General features: G+C 34.9%; 2 protein-coding genes across 2 annotated transcripts; one reads left to right on the top strand and one right to left on the bottom strand.

Annotated features, from left to right (window-relative positions):
* The first annotated feature begins 150 nt into the window (after nucleotides 1-150).
* Nucleotides 151-4,776, top strand: LOC117921965 (25.3 kDa vesicle transport protein). The gene is made up of 6 exons (XM_034839909.1): nucleotides 151-332; nucleotides 1,089-1,301; nucleotides 1,808-1,968; nucleotides 2,086-2,232; nucleotides 3,943-4,019; nucleotides 4,332-4,776. Exons 2-6 carry the CDS (start codon nucleotides 1,114-1,116, stop codon nucleotides 4,413-4,415), a joined length of 657 nt encoding a protein of 218 aa, XP_034695800.1. The 5' UTR covers nucleotides 151-332; nucleotides 1,089-1,113; the 3' UTR covers nucleotides 4,416-4,776.
* Nucleotides 4,777-5,203: 427 nt separating this feature from the next.
* Nucleotides 5,204-11,580, bottom strand: LOC117921964 (3-oxoacyl-[acyl-carrier-protein] synthase II, chloroplastic-like). Its single transcript, XM_034839908.1, has 13 exons — nucleotides 10,582-11,580; nucleotides 9,614-9,819; nucleotides 9,319-9,522; nucleotides 8,907-9,017; nucleotides 8,710-8,805; nucleotides 8,496-8,541; nucleotides 8,329-8,408; nucleotides 7,781-7,849; nucleotides 7,579-7,663; nucleotides 7,299-7,453; nucleotides 7,136-7,216; nucleotides 5,784-5,843; nucleotides 5,204-5,648 (listed from the first exon to the last, which is right to left on the bottom strand). Exons 1-13 carry the CDS (start codon nucleotides 10,964-10,966, stop codon nucleotides 5,532-5,534), a joined length of 1,695 nt encoding a protein of 564 aa, XP_034695799.1. The 5' UTR covers nucleotides 10,967-11,580; the 3' UTR covers nucleotides 5,204-5,531.
* Nucleotides 11,581-15,624: the final 4,044 nt, after the last annotated feature.

A 15,624-nucleotide genomic window follows, 5' to 3' on the forward strand; every position in this document is an offset into this window, starting at 1 on the left:
GAGTGTAAAATCAAAGGCTAAATTGGGGTTCAGCCTAATTTCAGAAGCCTCAGAAGAGTTACTGAAATTATAGAAAAATTCAAGGACCAAACGGCAAATTAACCGACCAGGAAAGGCTGGTGTTCATGAAAACAACCATCGCATTAAAGGAAGAGTCCAACTCGCCTTATATTTCCCTTCTCTCCCAAAACCCTATTTAGGGATTCTCTGTCTTTTTCTTTCATTTTCTTTAGGTTTCTCGCCCAGATCGGACGCTCTCTTCATCGTCGAAATTAAAGAAAGAGGATCGGAGGGAAGATCCGAAGAGGCAGAGGGAGACAAACGCATGAGAGGTATTTCAACATCTATCTAGATCTACATCTTATGCTATCGAATTTTCGAGTCTATATGCCATATCGCAATTGGAAATTGTGAATTCTTTTTAGACAATTTTATTGATGATAGTTTTCAGATGCGGAGATTGAATTGATAGAGTAATTTGATTTGCATGATTAGGGACTCTGAAAAGGCATAATGGTGCAATTTCAGGGCTTTGAATGACATAATTTGATTACGTTAATAATTTATGGGGATTCTAGGGGAAGAGCGTTGGTTTTTATCACGTATGATCATAATTTTGCGAATTATGTGCATGTAAAAATAGCTGGATTCCTTTGATTGTGCTGCTTGTATGACAAATGGCAGAAACTGAGTGTCGACTATAAGGATAAAATCTTAAGATTTGTGTTTAGATTAAAATCTTTAGAATGTGACAAAAGTTGAGGCAATAATCCGATAATTGAAGAATTTGTTTCATTGGATTATTGGTATATTTCTTTCACATAGGATTCGCCAAGGACTTGAGACTGTGGATGGCAGGTCTAAAAAGGAATACTGTTACTATTGGTAAGCAGCTATTATAGAGAAATTCTGAATTAATGCTGCCTCTTGTTTCACGGGGGTTGTTATATGAACAATTAACAGATCACTGCCTGAAGTGTTTGTTACTGTACCTATGTTTGCATCTCAACTTGGGTCATATTTGACTTGTTTTCCCTTTCTGGCTATGCGATTTTGATGTTTGAGACATTGCATTTGATCTTGTATAGCTGAAGACTTTTGAAGAAGTAAAAGATGGTGAAGTTGACGTTGATTGCTCGTGTTACTGATGGGCTTCCACTAGCAGAGGGACTTGATGATGGTCGGGATTTGAAAGATGCTGAATTCTACAAGCAGCAAGTGAAGGCCTTGTTCAAGAACCTCTCAAAAGGCCAGAATGAGCCCTCAAGAATGTCAATTGAAACCGGCCCTTATATTTTTCAGTATCCACTTGCATTTGTCTATCTGATGTGCTTGTTGTTGTATCTTATTTGTAGAGTTGATAATCATTTTTCATTCTTGTGAAATTTCTGGTCTTGTTGGTAATATGTGCATTTTGCTCCATGGATATAGCTTATAAGTTCCCTATTAAACTTCTGTACACTGTCTACAGTATCATGAATTATGAGATCTTGTTGAAAATGCCTTCTGCTTCATCATGCTTACCCAATGTGCACTGCTACTTTTGATCTTATTCACGCAGACAAATGTAATAGTTTCAAAGACTAATTTTATGCTTACACATGTACCTTGCTAATTTTGGAAGTTAGATCTTTCCTAGAGAATTGACTCAGCTTGGGAAGCCTCTACCCTTTTTTCAGTCAAATGTGGTATTCCTGTTATTATTATTGTTATTATTATTATTATTATTATTATTATTATTATGATTATCATCATTTTATTCAGGTGTACACCTGAATGTTAATGTTACCTTGACCAAAGTTCTCAGTTATATTATTGAAGGACGTGTTTGTTACTTGACAATGTGTGATCGCGCTTATCCAAAGAAACTTGCCTTCCAATACCTGGAAGATCTCAAGAATGAATTTGAGCGCGTTAATGGGAATCAAATTGAAACTGCTGCAAGACCTTATGCCTTTATTAAATTTGGTGGGTTTTTATTTTTCCTTTCTATTCTCTAGCTAATCGTTATTTTGTCAATCTTGTTGTAGGTCTTGCTTTGCTGAGTTTGAATTTTTCCTTTTTCTTTTTGGTTGTGTTTTAAAGATACATTCATACAGAAAACAAAGAAATTGTACCAGGACACCCGTACTCAGCGTAATATTGCAAAACTGAATGATGAGCTTTATGAAGTCCACCAAATAATGACTCGCAATGTGCAGGAAGTACTGGGAGTTGGTGAAAAGTTAGATCGTAAGTTGCTATTTTTATTTTTAAGTACAGTACTTCTCTTGGATCCAATTGTTCCAGTTTTTCTTAATGATTTGTACAATGCATCTACTATATACTAAAGAGAAATGCCAAAATATTCTATTAGGAGCTGCAAAATTTTAATATGAACTGAGAAATGGTTGCAATTTAATAATGCATATTTAAGTGCTATATAGATTCAGAGATTAGTATATTCCCATGATTGTGTCTCCCGGAGTGTATCTCAGCAGTATTTCCCTTTGTCAATCAATGGGTGGTACCAAGTTTGAGCCTTTGCAGTATTTAAGTGGTGTAGGGAGGGACAGGCCCATCTCACATAGGGATGGCAACGGGGCGGGTTCGGGGCGGGGCGCCCCCCTCCCAACCCCGCCCCGTTTATTTAAAGCAACTCCCATCCCCGTCCCATTTAAAAAATTAAACGGGGCGGGGCGGGGCGGGGCGGATGGGTATGCTACATTCCCCCGTTTAACTTTTTATTTAATTTTAATTTTAATTTTTTTAAATTACTTTTAAAATTTTTAATTATATTAAAATAAATATATTTTATAAATAATTAAATTATTATATTTTTTATAACTTATTTTATTAAAAATAATTTATTCTTATCTATATATTAAAAATAATAAAATAAAAATTAAATTAAATTAATTTTAAATTAATTTTAATTTTAATTTTAATTTTATATATAATCGGGGCGGGGCGGGGCGGAGCAATACCCGAATCCGCCCCGGGTTTCAAAAAAAATCCCAAACCCGTCCCATACCCGTTTAGGAAAATAATATCCCGTCCCATTAGGGGCGGGGCGGGGCGGGTACCCGAAATGACCCGCCCCATTGCCATCCCTAATCTCACAAAGGGTTTGTTTTGCTGGAAATTGTAATAAAATGCTATCCTGTCAGTTCATTATTAAAAAAACAATAAAAAATGTTGAACAACCAATTTGCCTAAAAGTTTAAGCTTGTAGGTTTAGGGTGACAATGGATATCCTACTCTCCAACACCTTCCCTCGCAGCCTCCATTTTTGGGCTTAATATATTGGGAAATGAACATGCAGTGGTAAGGTTTGAACACTTGGCCTCTAGCCAAATAAAGCTGTGATACCGTATTGAACAACCAATTTTACCTAAAAACTGAAGCTTGCAGGATTTAGGTTCACAATGTATATCATGCTTTCCGACTAAAGTATTGTCTCATGATTGCTTGCTTGAATTCATTAGCAATTTTACATTCATCACACACTTCTAGCACATTCTGGTGAAATATTCTCTACTTTTGGCTTGATGACAACATTGATTAATTGCTTAGGGTGCTAACTATGCACAGCCTCTATGCCTGCTTTTTCGAAGCATGGATTCTCTGAAATTACTTTGAAATTGCTGTTGCAGGCATGGGGTATGACCAATTAGCGGGCACCTCAACCTAACTACCCTTTGGCCACATATTTGAGCATGTCTGGGTAGAGGTTGGAGTAGAAGTTTGTGACCTTAAATCATATCATGTTAACACCAACTCAATTGCAGTCACCCTATTTTCTCATGTGATTTTGTTCCCATGTGACACTCTGCTGGTTGCCTATTTTTTTATGCCTATCTCCTCCTGTTCATAGATATTTTTGATATGTTAAGTTTCTTGTTTAGTACTTATTTAGCATATCCTGTGTAATAAAATTTGTTTCTAATTTCAATATTGCAGAGGTCAGTCAGATGTCCAGCCGGTTGACATCAGAATCTCGCATATATGCTGATAAGGCAAGAGATCTAAATCGACAGGTTAGTTTTATCAAATTATTCAGTGGTCCACATGAGATCCATCCTGTTCCACCTTTTGGGAATGTTACTTTCTGTTGATGAGGGATTTGGCTTTGGCATGGATGTTCTCATCATCATGCTCAACCTGTGGTTTTCATGACCCTCATTTGCGATCCATGAGCAGAAGAGGAGATATGCTTGCTTTTGTTTTTCTTATGTAGGCTAAAGCTGGTTCAATTATGCCTCTACAATTCGATGTTTGAAATTTAGTATCTCCTGTAGTACATATAACTGGGATCCACATCTTATGAGCTAATGTGACTATAACTGTAGGCTTTGATTCGGAAATGGGCTCCTGTTGCAATAGTGTTTGGAGTCGTCTTCCTCCTCTTCTGGATCAGAAAGAAGATTTGGTGATTCCACTGCCAGTGATGCGGTTTCTGAAACTTGTTGCACAAATTTCTGGCCTCCTATCCATCACAACGAGCTGTCTCTTGTGGCATAGCATTCCAGGCTTTGAAGACTTCTGATTGGGTGCCTTATTCACATAAAACTCCTCAATCATGTTTGAAGGTGACCTGCTAGTTTTTGCTTGTGGCACAGTCGAGTCACGAGGACTAGTGTTATAGGTGCCTCTTAAGAGCGGAAACAAATGTGGAATTTTGTAAGAGGCCTTCTTTATAAAGACCGCCAAGATATATTCACTAATATTAGAAAGATCTTATTTCATTTTTCCTTCATGCAGGTTCTCATTCATATACATACATTAGATATTGTTCATTTTGGTCTCTTCACTGTCTCATTAATCACTCCCAACAGAATTTCAATACACTTTTCTGATCACTTACAATCATGGTAGCTTTTGTAATAAATTAGGGAGAGATCAAATAGCTATGAATAGAACAGGGTTGGGTCAAAGCTCAAGGGCAAGGTGAACAAGGGCTCATCTTTACTAAGAACATGAATCCATTGCTTTGTTCTTCCCTGATAGTGATTTGATCAAGTTGGATACTGCTTGTGCCCTAAGGATGATAATAGCTCCATCCAACAATGGCCGCATCATATGCAACAACTCTACATTTTTCACAACTTACAGATGAAATAGTCTATCAGATGGAAAAAAGCCTCCCATGCCCAGAAACAGCCAACATTGAGCTCTACTCCCAAGCAGTTTGATCCGACTCCTAATGACCAGTTTAGGTATCTATTGGAAACCAGCCAACCATTCAAGGGGTTGCAATCAACAAACTGTGGCCAAGGCAATATGAACCTCAGTCAAATGTATAGCATATATTCCCTACAAGATTTGAGAATGTTTATACAGCTTCCACTACTTGCCTGTTCTTACTCTTTATGAATTCGGTAAAGAAAACCAGCTAGTATATATCAATATCATGTTAAATCTAAGAAGAACAAGTGAAAAAAAATGAGGTCAGCAACTGTCTATGGCCTGTGATCTTAGTAACCCATATGTCGGCATAGCTCCTCTCTCAGAATTACAATGGATCTCTACAAGCCGCAACCACATTGCCTTCACTTGTATGGGGCAAATAAGATGGATGAGTTGTGTCCTCCAAAGCCAAATGAGTTAGACAGAGCCACCTTTATGTCCAACCGTTCCTTCTTAGAGCCCACGAGCAAATTTGTGTCCTGATTTAGAGTGTTTTCCATATCAGATGTAAACCTTAGAGCACATTTTGATAGGGTATAAAGCTGTGCACCTACTCTAATGGCATGTGTGTGTGCATAGATTATTCATGTAGTGAGGAACCAAGAAAAGCTTACCACGCCTTGGTCAGGATTTTCAAGATTGATGTTTGGATGGACCCATCCAGTTTGTATTGCCTGCATTTGAGAGGAAAAAGCCAGTTTCAGAATTAAAGTATGAAATGGAAGGAAAAATACCTTCAATTCTCCAGGGCAATTCCTGGCACCAAAAAGAGAAACATAGATGCTTTCCATCAATTAGGGACCCACCTTTTGTTTCAAGCATGTCCATCAGTTTATTTGGTAAATCAAGTCCTTTCCCTCCTTGGGGAACGCTAATTTTAAGGTTTTTTCTTTCATGCGGTTCCACAATTATCATAAATTCAAAAATTATGGAATCATGGTCATCAACCCAAGCACCAATGGGCAACCACATTTTCCCCACGATTCCAGTTCTGGATCCATGGGATATGGATATGAGAGGAAACACAATCCTCAACTGACTAGTCTCCTAGACTGATTGAAGAAAAACTGACTGGTCTTCTTGGTTCACACCCTTTTAGTAAGGACAAACAGAATCTTTAGTAGGAAGTAAGCCATGAATTGGAATGCCAAATATACATAAGATGATGGCAATATCATAAGTTCAGAACTTCCATCATTTTGGTTTCATATGCCAAACATTAGGAAGTGAATGCATTGAAGGGAACTCATAAACGTGAATTAGAACAGCTAGCTAATATACCAAAAGAAACCAATTACAGGTACCATGAATCACTAGCATCCACCAAAGGATAGGCTACAGAGAGTTTATTTTACTGTCTTCAACAGTGTGTGTACAACTCCTAATACAAGTTGTTTTTTAGATAAGTGAGCGCAGATATATTAAGAGGCAAAAAGCCACAAAGCATACAGGAAGTATACATAGCAGCCTAAGCAAAACAAAAGACCAATACACTCACCAACCCTTAAGGAACAGTAAGCCATTCCAAAAAACCTAAGAGTGAAGAGGACTCCTCTCCCATATACACCCTAGCCCAACTCCACAAGTTATAAACAAAATAATTTTTCAGCTTCTGAATAGCTAAAGAGCCCCCCTTGAAAGCTAATCTATTTCTCTCCTTTCAAACCGTCCAAAAAATACACAATGGAATGGAAGTCCAAATCTTTTTCCTCTTTTCCCCCACAAAAGGGCCCCTCCAACTAAATAACATCTCTTTAATTGTCTCTGGGAACACCCAATTAGGCCCAAACAAGGCTAGGACAATCTCCCAAAGAACCCTTACAACTATACAGTGTAAAAGAATATGATTTACATTTTCCTCTTTACAACCACACAAAAAACACTTGTTGAAGTTCCACATCATGTTTTGTTCAAATTATTTGAGTGATTTCAGTATATTGTTTAGCAGAATTCAGATGCTGATTACCTTTACTGTTGCAACAGCTTCTACAGCACCGGAAGCTCCTAGTAGGTGACCAATCATGGACTTAGTTGAGTTTACTCTTAGCTGAAAAAAGAGAAATCAAATAAAAAATGATAACAAAATCATAATAAAATCTTACGAGATATATAATGTAATTTCATATAACCTTGGGATTCTGGCCAAAACAACGAATTAGAGCTTGGAACTCTTTTAGATCACCAGATGGGGTTGATGTAGCATGTGCATTTATGTAATTGACATCTTCTCTAGCTACCCCAGCTTGAGCTAAAGCCTTCTCTATGCAAAGAACCACACCTGTCCCTGATTTTGGGAACAAAATCGCGAGTCATTAATTCAAATCTCAACCAGCCTTACAAAGTTTTTCCATGACTGTAGTAGCATTCTTCAAGATGAAACTTATTAGCCTAAAAGCCATGATTGCTCACCTTCTGGATGAGGTTCAGTCATGTGATAAGCATCACAAGTGAAGCTTCCACCCAAAAACTCTGCATAGATATTTGCACCTCTTCTCTGTCATACAAGTAAGAAAAGATATTTAAGCTGAAAGTACTCAGCCATATGAAGCAGCTTTTGAAAGAGCCTCTATGTTCAGTACATGTAAACAAAACTGAGTTGCAGAAAGTATACCTTTGCATGTTCTAGCTCTTCCAGCAGCAGGACCCCAGCTCCCTCTCCCATGACAAACCCATCACGATTCTGCTCAGTTAAAATCATACCTCATATCAAGAATTGCATCAAGAGGAAGAATATAGAATCTTAGATTTGGATAACACGAGTATCCACCGTCGTCACAATCATTCCAATGGTATCATGCAAGAATCTTAATGGTATCAGCTAATCTAGAGATTATATGCAATATTTTTTTGACCAAATCTTTCACTCTTAATCTTTCCTGATTTTGAAAAGCATATGGTTAAATTAAGCACGTATCTTGACTCTCATCATGCTAATATAGCTTTGACTGGCAAACATTATTGCATTTAGGTTTTGACTGATAAACTTCTGCGTGTTTACCATGCTTGTTTATGGCCAGATTAACAAATTATATGTGGCAAATAGGGCAGAAACATATCAAGAGTCAGCTTTCTATTTCATGTTGTGGACCCAAGGTTGGCACACTTCATGACATAAGAAAAAGGTTGACCAAGTAGAAGACTGAAAGTTTGAAATAATACAATATCCCATGGGCGTGAAGCTTTTGCTGGATCGCTATTCCTCTGTGAAAGAGCTCTGCATGCCACAAAACCTCCCAAACCTGCAATCAAATCATCACATAAAAATGATAAGTTTGTTAAGATGATTAACATAGACACATCCAGAATGAGAAAGGCATAAATAATACCTATCGGTATAATTGCTGCATCAGAACCACCACAAAGCATCATGTCCTGCAAGTTTCCACATGTTAAAAAGCTCGTTTCTGAAAAATGTTCACTCTGGTTTTTTCCACATTTTAGTACTAGATACTGAATAAGCTGGAATAAGCTCCTACAAGAAATTCAGAATTTACATAAACTCGCATCAATGTGTTGGTGAGACTAAATTGGGCCACCTACTGTTTCACCTCTGATGATATGGTTTGCTGCATTAAGTATACAGAAATTGCTTGTTGCACATGCTGTAGATATTGAGTAGTTTGGGCCCATCCATCCCTGCAGTTTAGCATTTAATAAAAACAAAAGATCATGTTTAACAAATTTGGAATACATCATAAATCTATCCTAATTTTCCAGCAACATTGACTGTGACTTACCAAATCCATTGCAAGCATAGCAGAGCCCATATTAGTTGTAGCAAAAGGCACACAGAAAGGGTTCATCTTCCTATATGAAATCCTTAGGGCTTCAATAGCATCATTAAAAACCTGTTTAAAATAGACCATTATGCCATAGGAAGTAAGCAGAAGAATACTTGAGTATGGAAATTGATGTTGATTCATGGATAAATCTGGAGTATGATGGTAAGGTGTAAAACCAGTTCCGTGATGTCTCCCATATCTGTGGTTCACCTGGCACTCATTAAGAGGCTCTGTACCATCCTATTTTGTGCCAGGAGATCTTCAGAGCAGTGGCTAATAGAAGAAATTTGGTTTTCAAAGTGTCAATTGTCAGTTCTTGGCAAACAATCTTTGTTTGTGCCTTATGTGCATGAAAGCTTAGACTTACCTTCATTCCTCCCATTGCAGAGCCTATCAAAACCCCACATCTAGCTTTGTCTAACTCGCTCATGACATCTTCAGTTACACCACCATCAGCCAGTGCTTTCTTGCCTGCAGTGAGCATATAAAGCATAAATTTGTCTGCCCTCTTAGAAAGTTTTGGCGCAACCCATCCATCTGTTGAGAAAGACTTGATTTCTCCAGCAATTCTCTGTTTAAAAAAAAATACATAAATAAAAAGTAGAATCAACATCTGGGACTGAACCATCACTGCAAGGGTCAGAGAATTGGTAAGGACCTACCGTGGGAAACTGAGCACAGTCAAACGCCTCTATCTCACTTATGCCACTAACACCTTCAAGAAGATTATTGTAGAAAACATCCAGATCATGACCAACTGGAGTTACAACTCCCATGCCTGTCACAACAACCCGCCTTTGCTTCGTAAGAGGTTTCTTCTTTGCTGTGACTTCTGCTGCAGGCTTCACAGCCACTGCCATATTTTTGTCTAAAACCATAAAAAAAATGCACAGATCACAATTCGGCATGCATGATGAACATTACCATCACTAACTACCACTAGCAACATGCAGCAGCTCACTAATTACTGAGCTTGTGTACCTGGTGGGGGGCAGGATGTGGGGTATTTGTACATCATTGTTAGAAAAGAGGCGTTATTATGGTGCATTACACCGCCTACATCACCATTAATTGGTTTAAGATATAGAAGTATGACTATAATAACTTATCTTCTTTCTCCACCAACTTCTATTGCTTGAAATTCTGCACAATAATTAGATTCATGGTACCTGCTACTTTCTCTCCATAAATTCACAACAACAGACACCATTTAAATTCACAAGTCCTTATTCCCACCAATTAATGAGTGGGGAAATTTCAAGCACTAGATTGAACAAGATAACCACCTTGCTTGTACATTAGATCTCAAACCTCAAAATCATGTACTAAGATAAACAAGGAAAAATTGTACAAACTGCATAGATATTAGGCCCCCTTCAAGAGCCCACATCCTTAAGCTAAACAAAAACAATTGAAATAGGCATCAAACAAAATGAACTCAGTACCCTATCTAAATATACCCTGCAGAAGATCTAAGAGGATGGATCAGGTAAAGTACTATCAAGTCCAAAGTTCTTTGTAAACTATAGCAGAACCTGATAATTTCAATTATAAAAGAAAATGCATAAAAGGAATCAGCAATGATTGAAACAATATAACAAAATCCTGGCAAAAAATTCAGAGTCATTACCAGAATGGGCAGCTCGATTCATGCGCCTTTGCCTGTGATTCATTGGGGAGGGCTTGGATCCGAAGAGTGAGAACCCATTGTCGCCAAAGAAGGCCAGAGATGAGGAGAGTCCTTTGGAGCTGGAATAGGCCTCGCAGGGCTCGAAAGCGAGACAAGAGCTCATCAGATTGTGGATACTGGACCCATAGAAAGATGAAATCCAGCCACTTGAGAAATAATCAACACCACCATTGCTGCATTGTAGCCTTCGTTTGGCCCACCGACTCAGTCTCTTTGGTGTCTGAAACATTGACGATTTCAGAGGGTGGTCTTTCTCGCATGCCACTGACATGCAAGCTGCGACAAGCCACGTACAGAGAGGAGACGCAACAGAGGAAGCCGCCATTGAAAAACCCAAGCCAAACCAAACAGACCCAGATAAATAATTCAACAACCCAGCAAGAATTAGCAAGAAATACAATCAAAGCAGAGAAGAACCAATACAGCAAGCCTTGAAAGCCCAAACCAAGCAAACCCAGATAGAAAATTCACAGAGAAACGCAATCAAAGCAGAGGAGAGTCGCCATTAAACAGCCCAAGCCAAACTAAACAGACCCAGACGGAGAATCAAGAACCCAGGAAGAACTAAGAGGAAATGCAATCAAAACCAACCAAACCAAACAGACCCAGACGGAAAATTTACAGAGAAATACAATCGAAGTAGAGGAGACTCGCTATTGAAAAGACCACGAATTCAGCCAGAATCTAAAAAACCAAACAAAAACCACGAAGACCCAGATGGGAAATTTAAGAAGGAAGGGAGTGAGAAGTGAGGAAATGGGTGGATTTCATATAAAGAAGAAGTGGGGTGATACGGGAGTTGGGATCAGAGGGAAAGAGCAGAAGGGAATCGAAGCGCTCATGGATGTGAAGCAGTTTGAAACACCTGGGATTTTCACCAAATCTGAGTGGTGTGAGATGGAGGATGGAGAGTGAGTATACAAAATATGCAAGAATACAAATGGATGGATCTCTGATCACAAATATGTGTAACAAATAGGACTCCTGTACGTCCTTGTAAAAAGACCCTTTACCAGTTTATCCTATAATATCAGGTTTTCACACAAACATTTTCTAGGGAAAATAAGAGAAAATTTACTATATTCTTTTATATAAATAAGTCATAAATATTAGCCCTTACATATGAATAAAGTAAAGTATGGCAGAAAAAATTAGAATGCTAATTTGTTTTTGGAAAACCAAAAATTTAATTATTATTCAAAAATTTTCCTTTTTGTTAAAAAAAATAAAAATTGTCAAAAAAATTTTACTCTCATTTATCAAAATTTTACATTAAGAAAGAATGTCCAAAATATTAATCTTGTCGGAAAATATTTTGGGACCCATTAAAAATTAAATTCATATATATATATATATATATATATATATATATATAAATGAATGAATAAGAACTTGATATTTAAGTATCAGGACTCAAGAACTATGAAGCAATGAAGATGTGGGTAGAATTGAACTACTTTTTGAGGTGCAATATGATGATCATATTTATTATCCAACAACTATGCAGGAGAATTATGAATGGAAGAAAGATTGCAAATTCTAGCAAAATGACAGTGAGGGAGTGATTTGAGGTAAGGATTTAAGTGGGTTTAGTGATACCTTTGGCTTCATTTTACTTCTCACAAGTCACAACTTCCATTAAAGTGAGTCAGAGTTTTTGAAAATGAACTTTATTTGCTTTACCAAACAAATTAATTCCAAAAAAAAAAAAAACCCAAATCAAATTGTTTAAAGTGGTTTTTTTTTTTCATCTGTTCTTCCTTCTTTTCCCTTTACAATTCATTTTTTTTTCCTCAGATGTAAAAGTCCATGAATTTATTCATATGCCCATGTTTTCTTCCATACCTAAATCTAGAAAAACCCTAATTCTAATCCCTGAATCCATTCCTTTCATCCTCTTTTAGGTGCCTGCTGCTTTTTTTTTTAAATGGAAGGGGATAAATATTAGGGTTAGTTTTATTTATTTATTATTATTGATTTAAATATTTAAAAAAAAGATTAATTGATTAAAAGGGAAGAAAATATCCCAAATTTGTAAAACCACTATCTCTCATTTTTGAACTTAAAGAATGACCAATTTTTAACATAAATACCCTTCAATATATTTACTATTTACATATATGCTTTAAAAGAAAATGCTATTTTTATAAGAAAAAAAGTAAAAGTGTTCTTGTCCAAAATTAGTAATTTTTTGAGTAAAAAAAGTGAAAGGTTAGATTCGTAATTTCATACAAATATATATATATATATATATATATATATATATATATATATTTGTCTCTTTTAATTGATTATTCCTAAAAAAAACAAGGAAATCAGGATATATGAGTAAATTTATATATTCTTTTATATTTATGGTAAATATATAAAAGGGGGATCATTGAAATGGGAGGTGTATATAAAATTCATAGCTTTAAAATTCGTGCGCAAATCAATCCAAAGTCACCTGTCCTTGAAAATGCTTTCATCTATTAAACATGGAGCATCGTGACAGCAATCCAGACCATTGGAAGTATATTATAAATCTAAGCCGTTGGACGAGGGTATAAGCAAGTAAAGCCAAAGTGACCAATTATGGAAAATGCTTAATACATTCCTTAAATATCCATTGAATGTGAGGACATTGATTAAAAAAGGATACCCATTTACTGTTGATCTAAAGCCTTGATAGGGTGAGAATGAGAGAGGACTTGTTCTTGAATTCGAGGGCTTAAGATCAAATGAAGCACTGCAACTTAAGAGAAAAGATGAAATTTCATTGGTTTTGCTTGACAATTAAGCAATGGTTTTTATATGTCATCATCGAATTCTAAATGCCTTTTTTATGTCATTAATTAGGTTGAGGGATTTGTTTGTGGTTTCTTTACTATATTAGTTCGGTATATACAGAAAATGAGATTAATCAAGTCATGTCATATATACATTTTAAATGTTATTTTTTTGTACCTAAATCCAATCTTAGTCTTATATTTGATCTTATTTATATGTATTTTGATCTCATAAATTTATATCTTCCTTCAATAATCTAGATTTTATAATCGTTGGAGTTGAGTTGGGGTATTCAAGTGGGTTGACCCAACCCGACCCAATAAATGAGAGAAATAAGGGGAGCAGTTTTTAAAAGTTTAAAATTATCAAAAAAATTGTTATTATTAAATAAATAAAAAAGTTTAAAGAGATTATAAAGAATTCACCGAAATGATTTAATGATTTAAATAAATGGAGTTTCCCAAATATTAAACTTTGGGAAAGGTAGATTATAAATTAGTATGATAAAGTATGGTAAATTTGTTAAAATGAATTAACATGTTCACTGAAAAAAAGATTTCTTCTTCTTCATCTATTATTTTTGTTTTTACAACATAACAATCAAATCTCGATTCTTAGATTTTTTGAATAAAACATCAATTTTTTTTTTCTCATAGAGCTATCTCCCCTTGAAAAACACCATAGATAGAGAAATACATCTTTTTTTTTTATTTATTTTCTCCTTGAATACAAAATAAACATACATTTTACTTTTCAAGAAAAAAAAAATCATTTCTTGAAGTTTTTTTTGTTCTTCTCCGTGAAAATAAAAGTCAAGGCTCTTATAAATGAGAGAAATAAGGGGAGCAGTTTTTAAAAGTTTAAAATTATCAAAAAAATTGTTATTATTAAATAAATAAAAAAGTTTAAAGAGATTGTAAAGAATTCACCGAAATGATTTAATGATTTAAATAAATGGAGTTTCCCAAATATTAAACTTTGGGAAAGGTAGATTATAAATTAGTATGATAAAGTATGGTAAATTTGTTAAAATGAATTAACATGTTCACTGAAAAAAAGATTTCTTCTTCTTCATCTATTATTTTTGTTTTACAACATAACAATCAAATCTCGATTCTTAGATTTTTTGAATAAAACATCAATTTTTTTTTTCTCATAGAGCTATCTCCCCTTGAAAAACACCATAGATAGAGAAATACATCTATTTTTTTTATTTATTTTCTCCTTGAATACAAAATAAACATACATTTTACTTTTCAAGAAAAAAAAAATCATTTCTTGAAGTTTTTTTTGTTCTTCTCCGTGAAAATAAAAGTCAAGGCTCTTATACTATGAGACAATAATTGTTCTTATATTCATAATTTCGTCCAAAACTTGAGAAGAAAAAATTAATTAATGAAACAACTAATTGAGATTCTTGGGTATTTCAAAAGATAACCCAAAAATCTTATTTTTCATTAATAATATGTTTTTAAAGAGATAAGTTGCATTTTCGAGAGGTACTACTCCCATGCTTTAGTATTTTTCCTTTATTTATTTTGGCTTGGATAAGATATTTAAGAAATACTTAATTGGATAAGATATTTTTCCTTTATTTCCAATGAGGTACCACTCTCATTGTGCTCAGAGCTTTGACCCAAAATAGTGCTTTTTAAAAAAAAATTCCAAAAAATAAAGTTGTTTTGAAAATAATGCCCGATCTAATGCGTCTGTGCCACATAAGCTGCCACGTCATAAAACCGTAGTTGGTGACTACGGTTTTATTTTTCTAAAGTGGTTAGAAACCGTAGTTACCAACCACGGTTTTAACTTTAAGTTTAAAGCCGTAGTTAGTGACTACGGCTTTGACTTTTTTTAAAAATGGTCAAAGCCGTAGTCACCAACTGCGGTTTTAACTTTATATATATTTATATATAACTTTAATTTTTTTAATAAAAATATTATATTATTTTGATTTTAAATATACTTATTTTATTATTTTAAAAATAATAATATATGAAATTAAATAATTGATATTTTTAATTTGATATAAATATATTTTTAAATTTTAATAAAATAATATACTCTATATTTAATATAAATATATTTAGTTAATTATATTTAAATATAAATAAAATATAATAAATTATGAAAGCCTATTAAAAAACAAATAATATAAATTATTATATTAATTAATAATTTTTTATATACTATATGTAAGTGGTATATAATGTC

The sequence above is a fragment of the Vitis riparia genome, chromosome 9, assembly GCF_004353265.1.
Source record: "Vitis riparia cultivar Riparia Gloire de Montpellier isolate 1030 chromosome 9, EGFV_Vit.rip_1.0, whole genome shotgun sequence".
Taxonomy (NCBI): domain Eukaryota; kingdom Viridiplantae; phylum Streptophyta; class Magnoliopsida; order Vitales; family Vitaceae; genus Vitis; species Vitis riparia.

What these genes read in the sequence shown, in the direction of transcription:
- LOC117921965 (XM_034839909.1), top strand. Translation starts at nt 1,114, where the DNA reads ATGGTGAAGTTGACGTTGATTGCTCGTGTTACTGATGGGCTTCCACTA. An exon ending in ACCGGCCCTTATATTTTTCA is followed by an intron (nt 1,302 to 1,807) that starts GTATCCACTTGC and finishes CAAAGTTCTCAG; the next exon opens with TTATATTATTGAAGGACGTG. An exon ending in AGTTGGTGAAAAGTTAGATC is followed by an intron (nt 2,233 to 3,942) that starts GTAAGTTGCTAT and finishes TCAATATTGCAG; the next exon opens with AGGTCAGTCAGATGTCCAGC.
- LOC117921964 (XM_034839908.1), bottom strand. Translation starts at nt 10,966, where the DNA reads ATGGCGGCTTCCTCTGTTGCGTCTCCTCTCTGTACGTGGCTTGTCGCA. An exon ending in AAGCTGTTGCAACAGTAAAG is followed by an intron (nt 5,844 to 7,135) that starts GTAATCAGCATC and finishes TCTCAAATGCAG; the next exon opens with GCAATACAAACTGGATGGGT. An exon ending in AAAATCCTGACCAAGGCGTG is followed by an intron (nt 5,649 to 5,783) that starts GTAAGCTTTTCT and finishes ACTCTAAATCAG; the next exon opens with GACACAAATTTGCTCGTGGG.